This window comes from Microtus pennsylvanicus, chromosome 8 (genome assembly GCF_037038515.1).
Source record: "Microtus pennsylvanicus isolate mMicPen1 chromosome 8, mMicPen1.hap1, whole genome shotgun sequence".
Taxonomy (NCBI): Eukaryota; Metazoa; Chordata; class Mammalia; order Rodentia; family Cricetidae; genus Microtus; species Microtus pennsylvanicus.
Genome location: NC_134586.1, coordinates 83,027,290 through 83,040,896, shown reverse-complemented (window position 1 = coordinate 83,040,896; position 13,607 = coordinate 83,027,290). Strand labels below are relative to the sequence as shown.

The following is a 13,607-nucleotide window of genomic DNA, read 5'->3' as shown; positions in this document are numbered from 1 at the left end:
TCAGGTCAGTCTTTAAAGGCTCAGGATGATCAGGGACAGCAGTGGGCTCAGGGCTGAGCTAAATGAAGGCCATCCAGATTTTAGTGGTCATGCGAAAAGGGGAACTTGCAAGGAAAGGCGATGGCAGCAGAGCAGCAAAGCAAATGTAAGAGCCAAGTACACGGCAGACTGTCCTGGAGAACTGGCTCCTCAGTGATGCTCCGTGATGATAAATAAGCCAAATTGGTTTTCTGTCATTTTTGCTGTTCATATTTGGGGACCAGAATCTGCAGATCACGTTTCATGACAGGTAGGCAAGGTGGGGTAGATGTTGCTTCACATTCCCAAGAAGACTGTCAGAGCAGTGGTGGACAGAAAGGGCTTTCCCAGGAGATGAACCATTTAACCCAAGTTGCTTGTGGAAGAAAAAAAGAACAAAAGTGTTGTCTGCAAATAAATAATGCTAAATTCTTTCAGGTGTTACAATTGCCTGTATCTTTCTATCCCCGAGGGGTGTCACTTACAGTGTGGTACATCACTGAGGCATTTACCAGATAGCCTTCCCTGTTGAGAGTGGAGAGGGTGATGCACTCTCTGGGAACAGACTTTCTATGTTTAAAGCTTTGAATATTTTTTTCCTCTTCAAATATAAAACAGTAGATGTGACATGCAAACTTTTCCATTGTAGTCTTGTTTACTCTGAATGGGCTTGTTTGATTTTTGAAGTTTATTTCTCTGTTTTCCTTTATAAGTGAGCTATTTTGAGGTAAAGAGTGAACTAGAGTGTCCTTTTTCCAGCTCCTCTTTGGTTATGTTAGGAGTCTGCACATTGTCTTTTTATTCTCAGACCTCTTGCAAAAACAACATTGATACCAATCTGTGTCTCGGCTGCTTCTTTGAAAGAGAAGCCATGCCACCCACAGCCCCTGTTATCTTGTCTAAATGTCAAGTACACTAAAGCACAGAGAGAAAGAACCAGAGATAACATTCAAAGAAGAAGACAGAGGCCAGGGATCTATGTGACTGTGTCTCCAGAGTTAGAAAGGACTTGTCAACAGCGACACAAACCATTGTGTGCTTCCTGACTTATCTGACCTGGAGATAATAGCCACATGGAATATCATTTTTGTCTTGCTGTACTGATCAGTAAAGAAGAGTAATTCTGCTACTGTGAACTGTAGTTTAATTAGTTCAGATACGATAATCTGCAAGCCCTGTTTCAAGGTCTAGCCTCATATTCTCTCACAAACATCAAGGATTTCGTGTGTTGCAGCAAGTGTTTCTACTATGGACATTTTTGTGACATTCACCTATTAACCCAGATATACGTTGATACTGGTCATCAGACCTGTTATGTTTAGCAACATTCACTGGTGGGTCCAGTTCAAAGAGAAGTAATCGTCAATTTTGTTTCTTTTCTGTTAAAGGTTAAGTTTCCCTTATTCACAAAGTAAACGCATTTTTTTATAGTCAGGCATCTTTAAAGGTCTTCCTTGAGAACAGTGATTTCACCTCTAAGGTTTATGAGGATTTTGACATCACCATTGGAATCACAATATGTTTGAAATCATTTCATACTATAAGCTATCAATACATTTTTTTTCAGGAAATTAGTTTTGACAAAATTTCCCAGCTTTAGTTTTTACAGAAACCAATATATATTATTATAAAAATCATGACTGACTGTTCTCATATGGTTAATAAATACTGGGTTAAACTGTTAAAAAATTGTTACTGCGATTACTCAGTTACTATTATACTAATATGATTTTCTAAGAACATAAATATTTTTAAACAAATTTGATAATTAAAATATTATAACTTTTTTGACTTTAATTTACAGACCATGTTTTTAGTCCTGAGACATAAAATTGTCTTTTTCAAACTTTATTTATTTATTTATTTATTTATTTATTTATTTATTTATTTAAGATTTCTGTCTCTTCCCCGCCATGTGACAACTATCCAGTTTTAGCAGGGCTTGTGGGGCTAGCCCTTTCATTTACTACACAATATAAGTGTTGTTTAATGTAGTTGTCAGTAACCTGGATTGCAGTCCGTTTAATGCAGGCTATAATATGTTTTAGGTTGGCTAAATATAGCTTGTGGTATTTCGAATATAAGTAATAATGCAATTGAGATATAAAATAGTTTTTAAAGCATCAAGGTTTGGGATGAAAGTAGGATTGGTAATTAAAGGAACACTATTCGTTGACTACAAACACCTTATTTTTTTAGCTCCATTTATTTTGTTAATGCAACTACAAGCACACATTATACTTCACTCAGGTCGTGGCGTTGCTTCACTTGTAGGTCAAATGATTTATTGTGAGAGGTGTAATTAGATTTACTTGTAATGTGACATTTTTGCTCTTTTACTCTTTGGCTTTTTGGACTTTTTTTGGGGGGGGAACTACCCAGCTCCCAAATAAATCACACATGAAGACTTAGTGTTAGCCATGAATGTGGGCCCAGCCTTAGCTTGACTTGTTTCCTGTTATCTTTTCTTCACTCTAATTATCCCATCTATCTTTGGCCTCGGGGCTTTTATCTTTCTCTATGTCTGTACCTTTTCTTTCCTTCTTACTCCATGTCTTGGCTGTGTAGCTGGGTGACTTGACTCTGAATTCCTCCCCTTCCATTCTCATTCCAAGAGTCTCAGATTCCATCTCCCAGAATTCTCCTCATATTTGTACTTTCTGCCTGCCAGGCCCACCTATTTTTCTGTTCTGCCTCGCTATTGTCCGTTCAGCTCTTGATTAGACCATCAAGTGTTCTTGACAGGCACAGCAACACAGCTTCACAGAGTTAAACAATTGCAACATAAACAAAAGTAACACACCTTAAAAATAATATTCCCCAACATTTCTTGTTTGGAAAGATATGTAAGTAAATGGCAGTGTTTCTTAAACTTAACAGAAAGTTTTCATCAAATAGCCGGCTTTTAATTTTAACTTTATCTCATAAAAAGCAAGCATCCCACAATAGTAAGAGCTTTCCTTAAACATATCAGCAAGCCCCACACTGTCAACTTATGAAACTGATTGATGCCCGCCCCTTCATATTCCACCCTTTATCATTCTTCCTGCCATCGTCATCGATACCTGTCAGAGTTATTAGCCTACATTGTTACATATCACTAAGGTTCTGAATGAATGGTTTTGTTTTGAATATGATTGCCTTTGGTAACTCTCCAAGCAAATTTCTCAAATTTTTCATGAGCAATTGTAATGTATAAGTCTATGGCTAATACTGTACAATCTTTAGCACATTTGCTTTATGTATGTGAAATTGCTGTGCTTTCACCCATGCTACAGATAGCTATTAGAATACTGCTGGAAGCTAGACTTTTAGAATTGTAAAGCATGATTAAAAAATCCACAATCACCTAAAAGAGTTAGAGACAACGTGGCAAGTACAGTACCACACACACACACACACACACACACACACACACACACATACACACAAAGAGATTGCTATTAGACCCATGAGAAGAACAAGCAACTCAAAGCAATATGAACATTTGGAGACAGAGTATGGGGATAGGAATAGGTGGGATAGATGCTGCCTCCAACAGTACATTAACCTGAAAGGATGGCTTTTTCATGCCCAGGGACTGTGAAAAGATGTGTCTAATCTATTCTACCAAACTGCATGCTTCCTTACTTCAGTGTTTAGTTTCTTTTCAGTTGATGTGATTAAAAATACTCTGACAAAAGAAACTTAAGGAATAATAGATTTATGTGGCTCACTGTTCCTCTTTAGGATATGTTGTTGCAGGGAAGTCACAACAATAGTCACCATGCCTTCTCACTCAGAAGAGACCAATGAATGGGCAAGGGGTTTAAAACACTATCCTCCAAGCCTAACAGCTGTCATATTTATCTGAATCACCATGACTTGTAGGAGGTCCTGAGTTCATTATTGACTTTATATTCATTCATAGACAGGCACAGTGCAGAAAGTCAGTGAATTCTTACCAGAGATTCTGGCCACTCCCTTCCATACGTCCTGGCCATTTATATGTAATCTTATCCTATTTGAATGTGACATCCTTGTCTCTGGAGGTGTAGGGTGTGTATATTCTGAAAGATTAACTGAGGGCCCTCCAATTACACTGCTATGGGGACATCATTATCTCTTTATTTCTTTTTCTTCTTCTTCTTTTTTTTTTTTTTTTTGGTTTTTCGAGACAGGGTTTCTCTGTGGATTTGGAGCCTGTCCTGGAACTAGCTCTGTAGACCAGGCTGGTCTCGAACTCACAGAGATCCGCCTACCTCTGCCTCCCGAGTGCTGGGATTAAAGGCGTGCGCCACCATCACCCGGCCCTCTCTTTATATGTATAATGAAAAAAGAGAGCCCAAAAGTAGCAGTGACAATAAATATTTTTCAGTATACAGTTGCTGTTGTAAATGTTCAGTCCCATCTTGCTAATTACACTGTGCTAAAAAAATAAAATTCTTACTGTAGAGTAGAAGTTTATAGTAACTCAATAGTACCAGAGCCAGAGTTTGTGAACTTTCAAGGAAAACAAAATGAATAGTGAGTTCTCCATCTTATTTTTTCATTAAATAGTTTAAATTAGTTAAAATATATAGGTCAAATGTCTCATGAATTGCTTATTCTCATAAGTATCTATGGTCAATTCCCAGGTTCCTTAATACACTTTTTGATTGTCTTCTTTTTAATTTTTAAAATTTTCAGAGAAATATTTTTTAGAGTTCAAACTAATCATCTCTGGTTTACTTTTCTTATATTTTTTACAGTTTTTTAAAAATTGTGTGTGTATGTATGAGAGAGAGAGAGAGAGAGAGAGAGAGAGAGAGAGAGAGAGAGAGAGAAAGGGCAAGGAAGAGAGGAGAGAGAGAGAGAGCACATGTGAGTGTAGGTGTGAAAATCTAGAATAAGGAATCAGTTTCCCTGCAGAGAGTCTATAGTAAGTTGTAAGCAACTTGGCATGATGCTGAGAATCAGCATCGATCTTCTACAAGAAAGTACACCCCTGTCATAGTTTTTGACTACTTCACATAAATCTAGACCTATCTGGAAGGAGGGCATATCAATTGAATAATTGCCTCCATCACGTTGACCTTTGGGCTTCTCTACAGGACAATTCTTAATTTATGATTGACGTAGAAAGGTCTAGGCGCTGTAGACAGTGCTATCCTTTAGTAGGTGGCTCTGGGTTGTATAAGTTAGTTAGCTGTGCAAATCATGGAGAGCAAGGCAATAAGCAGCATGCCCCCATTCTCTCTGCTTCAGTTCTTGTTTTGGGTCCCTATCCTGAATTCCTATCTGGACTTCCCTCTATGATGGATAGTCACGCAGAATCTGTAAGCCTATTAAACCTTTTTTTTTCTCCAAGTCGTTGTAAACAGTGTTTATCATTGCAATTGGAAGCATACTAGGGCATGCTCTTGACTACTGAGCCACATCTCTAAGCTCCTACATTTTCTAGATAGTCATTTTCTGCATATTAATAGATAACGGTATAGGAAACTGTCCCATTATCACAGAGGAGAATTGTATAGTTTAAAAACTGAACATATAAATGTGACAATGCACTAGAAAATATACATTGTTTAATTGATGCATTTCACAGAAAACTTGAGCATGAGACTAAAACATGTACAGGTTTACAAAACTGATCCATATCTATTAGATAGAGGAAGACTGAACAATGTGAGATTTTTTTTTAAAGAATCTCTTTTACAGTATCAGAGAAAATCACATGAGAGTTAAGTTTATTTCCATGTACATGAGGGGCCTGTGGTGTTGTGTGTTTTAGTTTTCTGGGAAAGATACTTGATTGTAGTGTTAACCCAATAACAGAAAACTAGATGCATAGAATACCTACAATAAGATGATAAATCACAGTGAAAACAACATATGTATTTGAGAATATATTTACATATGTGAAATGATTTCTTTAAACACTGGCTTGGCCCATTATTTTCTCCATCTTATTGTTATAAACATTTCTATGTTCCTTGATTCCAACTATTGATAAGTGTAATAACGATCTTTAAGTTTGATCTCAAGACATATGTTTCTACAAAAGTAGAGAACCTGAGATAGGTCACCATGAGCTATCAGGTTGTAGAAAAGATTCTAGTGATTGATAGCCAGGATAGACAGTATTTTTTAAGGCAAAGCAAGTACTTTCAAAATTTTGAGAGCAGCTTAGTATCCTCACCATATGCATCTTTTCTTAAGATTGGAAAGGAAACCACTGCAAATGGCAGTTTGCATAGACACTGCTACTTTGATTTTCCTTAAGCACCTGGAAATCCATCTGCCTTTTCCCTTTTCCCTGGTGATATTTTAACAGGTGTCTATGGTGGTACCCTGTGCAGCACTCACTTGCATGTAGAACAAGAAGTGTGTAGTTCGGTGTGTTCAGAGGGATCTCTGCCAATGTATCATAACTGCACATTTGATAATACTGTGGCAAAGAGTTTACTATCAGAAAGGGGAATCAGTGTACCTTTGTGGGGTGCTGTACTAGCTGAGAACAAAGGTTCCCCTAAACATATATCTTGACAGTAAACCGAAGGTGGGAAAGGAATGTTCTGAGTGTAGATAACACATACATGAAGGCTCTGAAGCGAGGTAGAGTGTGACACTTCCCAGGGCCTGAGTGAGGACAGTGTGACAGGCTAAGAGTCAGGTTATGATGTGAGAGAGATGTGGAGAGTGAGAGATTCTGCACCATGGCAGACTTGTAAGTTATCCCAAGACATGTTCAATTGACTCTGCTTTTGTCTGCATCATAGGTTACAGTAAAATAATTAGTTATATGTACATTTTTTTTTCTCTAATGGTATTAAATTCTTCCAACTTACACAGAGAAAGAGGGAACCAGAGACAGACACACAGAGAGATCTTGATTCTGTCGTTAAACATGTCTAAATGGTCAAATATCCAGTTAAGAAACTATTTAAAGTACAACTTTCCCAAAACAACATAGGCACTATATATTGAAAGGAAACAGGTGACTGATGAATGAAATAATCATTACATTTTTGTAAACAATTCCTCAAACTGGCAGTTTATGGTACCCTCTATGATATCAATTCATTAATCTGTATTTATGATGCTGTACATGTCTTAGTCATACTCCAGCGCAGCACAAACTCAACACAAGTAATCTACGATTTCATGAAATTGGCAATAGACTCCCCAAATTCAGTGTTTTTTTTATTTGATTCTCTATAACTCTAAATATATGTATGAAAGTCTGGTTTGTTGTGTTTGCTTATTTCTTTGGGTGGTTAGAGGTTAGGTGACTGTGACCTATCTGTTCCTGGGAGATATGTAAGTCACTGTGGTGATTCTTCAGATCCCAGTAAGGATGTCACTGGGGTGTGTGTTGGCTGTAGACATTGTCTTCAGTGAAGAATACCAAACAGCTCACGTGATAGCAAGGTAGTTGGTGTCTGCTGGGTGACACACCTTGCATTTCATGGCTTATGTTGGCTTTGGTATTGAAGGTTTTTCAAATGATTTGAAAAAGTTCTTGTATGTGTAAAAAATGTTTGTCACTATCAAAATGGTATTCAATTTTCAAAAAATAAAAAAATGAGGAGAAAATTGTGAAAATGCTCATATTTTTCTCCATGGCAAGGAAAATTCCTCTAATTCTTCTTTACTTTCTGTCAAGAAATATATTTTCCATTATACTTGTCTGTCATACTGAAAACAGATTTATACTAGAAAGATTGGTAAAAATAAATTCTTATCTCACAAAGAGTCCTAGTGCCAAGCGCATGAAGTCAGTCTACTACAGTAGATTAAAGATAAATATTTTCAGTACCAGTTCATATCCTCTGGCCTTTGAGAATACTGTTACTACAACATTTATTATTTCAGCTGTTATTTTTATGGGAACTCATTTATTTTAGTTATGAATAGAGAAAGGTCTATAAGTCCCAATTCAGACTTACATAAATATAACTAATATTTAAATTATAAAGACTCCATCAGCCACCCTGGGCATCAGGGAATGTTGGTTACTATCATGCAAACCTACAAATGTTCCTGGAGGTAAGCTGGGTGAATGGTGGCTAGTAGACAGTATATTTTTCGTTTTTGTTTGTGATGGTTTTGTATTTAATGAACCACTGAGCCCAGTAATCAGAAGATGGCTAACAGTGGGGTGTGAGGAGCTTGTCGTGTGAGCATTGTCCACTTATGAGCACAAGAGCACTGGGGCCTCCACACTTGCACCTTGGCAGAACTAGGACCTCATGTGCAAATGTTTTGTGCTTTTCCTGTCATCAGAATATTTTCCATGGAATTTCACTAGACACTTAGGTGCTTTAGGTGCAATAATGTTTAGATTTTTGAAAACTTTAATGTCTACAATACTAATTATTCTATTGACGGTTATTAAATATAATTCATGTGCTCTAGTAAGGAAAGCAATAATTATAATTCTAAGACTAATGACTGGCAGTGTGAAAGGTGCTTCTGAAGACCAGAACTGCTCAGCAGTCTGCTGCTAACAGACTCCATCCAATTTGTATTCACTGTGCTTTTATAATAGGTCAGATTTTTCTTACAGAAATAAAATATCACAGGTCACTCTCATTTGTAATTATTATTTGGAATAAACTAGGAAGATGTGTAAAACTGAGAAGAGCTCCCCGAGTCAAAGTCAACGTTCAGTTGTGACAACTTCAGTTGCTATCACTTGCCTGGGATTGTGAATTTTCATAATGGAGAAAAATATGCCAGCAGTCACTCTTACAATTCCGGAAGTATGAAACTCATGGCTAATTTTATCTTCTGTGTGTATTTCTATATCTGTCCCATCTTAGATATTTGACAGTTGCAGAGATTTTCAGTTTTCGCACACACACACACACACACACAAACACACACGTATGTCTATATCTATGTATCTGTGTGTCTGTTTATCTATATCTATCTATCTGTGTGTCTGTTTATCTATATCTATCTATGTATCTGTTTTGAACTGCATGACATAAGCACTAGCAACCTAAGTTGGGAATGTAAAAGCTCTGCTCATATAATGTTTTTTCAATTTTACAAAACTAAGGTAACTTAGAGAAAAATAATTGAAATTCTGAATTATATAATTTTGTATAGCAATTATTTACTTTTATTCCTAAATATAAATTACAAATATCATCTGAAGTGAGAAGAGAGTTATTGCTATTATAATCTTGTATCGGTAACTGAACCATGTATAAGCATGAATAGCATGTTTGGTACTGTCCCGCTACCATGTTGATCTTTCACATGTGTCAATATATTCATATTTGAACAAGTAAGGAGTAGATATAGTTGTATGTCTGAGAAAGCTGGGGTAGCAGTAAGTAGCTTTGGAATTAGAGCTAAGTGTATGATTTTTCCAGATAACAACATGGTGCACTTGCATGTAAACATAGCGGATACTTTCAAAGTTCTTATGTCTCTTAGAGTCTTGTTGTCCGTGTCTATTTTCTTACTAGACTGTCATCCACACCTGTTAAAATATCTCTTCCCAATTTAGAAAACACAGATTTTTATACAGGCTCTCTTTGATTCCTCCCCCCACCCTTCCAGGTTCTACAGGTAGGGTCCCATAAACTAGATGGAAGGAAGACAGGTTAACCACAAGAGCATGTGCAACTTATTAACAGCTGCAACTTCACCCACAGGTAGCACTCAGGGGAATGAGGGATGACTTAAAGGACAGCTTTGAAATTATTGCATATTTTATCAAGAAAGGTAAATTGTAGAGAATTAACAAGACAAAGAAAATAGCTAGATTTCAGGACAGTAAGTTATGAGATTAAAATAAATGAAGACAAGGCCTGGTTAACTTGCATTGTTAAAATCCTCTTTTGTACCCCAGGACTGGGACATCAAGAATTTTCTTCAGAAGTCAGCATCCATCTCTCTGATAGAATAAGGAAGAGGGACCTTTTGAAACCTGCTTCTGGTTTTAGGCAAATGGGCTGTATGTGAGAGGGAGTGCAGAGTAGGGGACTTTTCTTGAATATTCCTTTTGCGAGTTGCCTTCATGTAAAAATGGGCCTCATGCTAGACTGATAACTCTTCCGGTATAACATAGTTTTCTTCTTTTCCATGCTAATGCCACCAAGGGATTACACATTTTCCACTTATGCCACTATTTTAATGTAAAAGTCTATGTTTGCTGCCTTTCTAACTAACTAAAGTTATTATTGGTTGATTTAGCAATTAAAACCAATAGCTATTAAACTAATTTATTATAATTTTATCTCTGAATATTTTCATTCAAGATAACATAAGCATATCATCAGAAACTTTAGATATAAAATTTGTCTTCTACTGGTTTTTTATTGTGTCAACATTTACTAATTATTTAAATAAGTACCATGTATAAATGAAATACTGATTGAGAAAACATAGTCTAAAACTGTAATCATCATTGAATTTTACCACTAAATATGCAATTCATAATTTCTGCTGACGGTGTGAGCACTTCAAGGGCTAATTTGAGAAAATGACAAGGTTCACAGGAAGTACTTAGTGCCGTGTTAACATTGATTGACACTGGAGGAAATGATGCTTTAAGCACACCACAGTGTAATTTTTTATCTTGTTTCTTGTTAGGAGCCTTTCCCTGAAAATAACGAAAGACGTTGATCAAGAAGCCCGCTGTTCCCATGTCAGCCGAATGCCCACCAGTCCCTCTGCAGATTGTCCCCTGCTCGGTGTGGAGGAAAACGGAGGAGTAGATTCCCTGCCATTCAGACTGATGCTGCAGGAATGCACGGCAGTGAAGACGTTGCTACTGAAGATGAAGAGAGTGCTTCAAGAGGTAGGGCTGCTCTGCAGTTATCGGGTGCCCCTGCTGGCCTTCAGCAGGTCTGTAGACCTGATTGCATCCTTCTCGGTCGCTAATATCCTGTGGCACATTGCGTATGGTTCAGGTGTTTTCCCGAGCCTTAGCTTTCCTCACATGCCAAATGAATAACTTCAATTTCTGATGTACAAATGGGTCCTTAGAAATTTCCCAGATTCTATGAAAAAGGAAGTTAAGACCAAACCTTCCTTAACCTGTGCAACAAGGAGAAACGGGCATCAACCATGGCACAATCCGTTTATGTCACTGTCAAGAGGCTGAGAAATCTACTGAGTTTTTTTTTTTTTCCACTTTGATTTTGCTGGTGAATTATCTATATGGCATTATAAAGGCAGGTTTGAAAGTGATTTTGTTCTGGTCAGCATACCTCAGTCTGCAGGTGTTAATGAAATACATAGTGAATTCGTTGGTCCTCTGGCAACCTCTTACGATTGTTTTCACACCTACTGGTTTTATGTGATGAAAGTATCCTGAAACACTGTCTCTGCATCTTTCTCAATTATATTACTCAATCATATGGGGTTATCTGTACCTCAGAAACTGGGAAACATATTGCTTCTATCATAAGGCTCCTAGTGAAGCCTCAATTATCACAAGTAGAAGCACGGTCTTATCCTTATGCACCTAGAACAAAGTCTAATTACCAATTACTGTATGGGCAGCAAGGGGAAAGCTTCTGCAAGGAACTGTGTCAAAGGTCATATGGGTCATACTAGAGATTAGCTAGGCTTCTGAACCTAGAGAGAGTCTCCAAATAAGGGCAGATAGAGGGATTTTTTTCCAAGGCAGGGAAGGGAAAGGGAAGATTGTCATCTGTAACAGGAGGGGCTTCTTGTTGGAGTTTCTGTCCTGCCAAGTTCCCACAGCCGGCAAGCCCCAAAGAAAATCACACAGAGGTCTCCATAAGTTATGTCCCATTAGCTCAGGCATCATAGTAGCTCTTATAACATATATTAACCCATTATCCTTATCTATGTTAGGCACATGGCTCAGTACCTTTTTCAGCGGGGCAGGTCACATCCTGCTTCTTCTGTGGTCTAGGCGGGACTGCTAAGGAGCTTTTTTCTTCCCAGAATACTCCTGTTCTCATTGCCCCACTTCTACTTCCTGTCTGGTTTTCCAGCCTTTGATTCCTGCCTGACTACCGAACAATCAGCATTTATTTAAAGTATAATTGACAGAATATAGACGATTGTCCTGCACCAGTCATCAGTGTTGCTGAGCTCAGAGAGATTTGCCAGGACATGGTAGACTGCGACTTCCAAAGCACAGGGCCTCCCAGCATTTAGCCATTATTTTTGAGGCAGAGTCTTGTGTAGATTCTTCTGACTTCAAGCTGCGATGTCATGAAAGCAACTTTGGATTCATGACTTCCTCACTCCTCTTCTCTAGTGCCTGGGTGGTGCACAAACACTTTAATTACTAGTTTTAGTAGTTGCTATTTTATAGCGTTTATCACAGAAAATGATCACAATTTATCAGTTTCCTACTTCTACCAATGATAGATAAAGCATGAAGTGGAAACAAAGAAAGCTAACAGGCATCTTCAGAATCAGAATTGTTCTTTAATCAGAACAACTGAAGGGCCACAGTCCCTGCAGAAGTGAGACTGTGCGCATGTGGAGTAGTGGTCTTGGGGTTTTCTAGGATTGAAAAGGAGAAGACCGAGGATGGAAGAGTCCATCTGCAGATCAGTTCTCCTGCAGTAGAAGTGCTAGACACCAGAGGGGTTGGTGTATGGATCTCATCAGAAGCTCCCACAGATGTTGTCAGTCAAGTCAACTTTGCTGTCAAGAGCTTCTCAGTCCACTGAGGCCTTTAGGTCATTAATAACTATATCAACCCCCTCTTTAAAATGTTATCACCATAACTAATTTCTAGAGGTATAAGATGTAGTCAGGAGTTATTCTGGGCTTAAAACTAATGAAAATTAATGAACAAATTGAATTATGTATTTTAATTAAATTTTGCATTTAAAACCCTTTTCTGTTGGTCTCCTCGAAACCTGTCTGTCCATTCGTGTAGATAATATACACTTGTGGCATTTTCATACTTGGGTAAATAAAAGGTGAATTCATTTTCATGATGATCAAATCATATGTACTTCCTTCATTGGAGAGGGTATCTCTGTAAAATATTTGAAAAGGTTCAGAAAGAACAAAAATGTCACTTCTGGTTTTGGCCAAGCAATCAAGATGACCTTACACTTACATGCAGCAAAGGGATGGCTGCTAGAAAATCCAGAGCCAGATGGTTGTTTCCCAAGTGTCTAGAGTTCATTAAAACTGTGGGACATCAGAAGGACTTTTCATGGTAAGTTCCCACAGCATGTGAAATCTATATCTTCCAAATTACTTTGTCTACTGAGTCAGTATTCCCTGTACCTTTGAATGAATATAAGGACAATTCTTTGGTTCTAATAATAATACTTTAAAAACTTAACATTTACTTTTTGTGTTGTTGGTATCATTTTTATTTTATTTTATGTATGTAAAATTGTCTACATATATAATTGTGGCCTAAATGTGTACCTGGAGCCAGCAGTGGTCAGAAGTGTATATCAAATCTTCTGAAAATGGAATTAATGTTGGATTGTGAAAAATAATGTGGATACTGGGAACTGAACTCAGTTCCTCAGCAAGAGCAACAAGCATTCATAATCGCTGAGCCATCTCCCCAACCCTATAAATTACTTTTTACTAACATGTTTTATTCAATATTGTACTTTACCAAAATACTTTATTTGCATACTGCTCTGAAAATA

General features: G+C 37.5%; 1 protein-coding gene across 2 annotated transcripts in view; it reads left to right on the top strand.

Annotated features, from left to right (window-relative positions):
- Window positions 1–13,607, top strand: part of Ccser1 (coiled-coil serine rich protein 1) — a 1,132,558-nt gene that overhangs the window by 363,424 nt on the left and 755,527 nt on the right. For both annotated transcript variants that reach the window (XM_075983940.1, XM_075983941.1), the window contains exon 6: window positions 10,591–10,798. In XM_075983940.1, coding sequence (XP_075840055.1) covers window positions 10,591–10,798 — 208 coding nt within the window. The remainder of the gene's footprint in view (window positions 1–10,590; window positions 10,799–13,607) is intronic.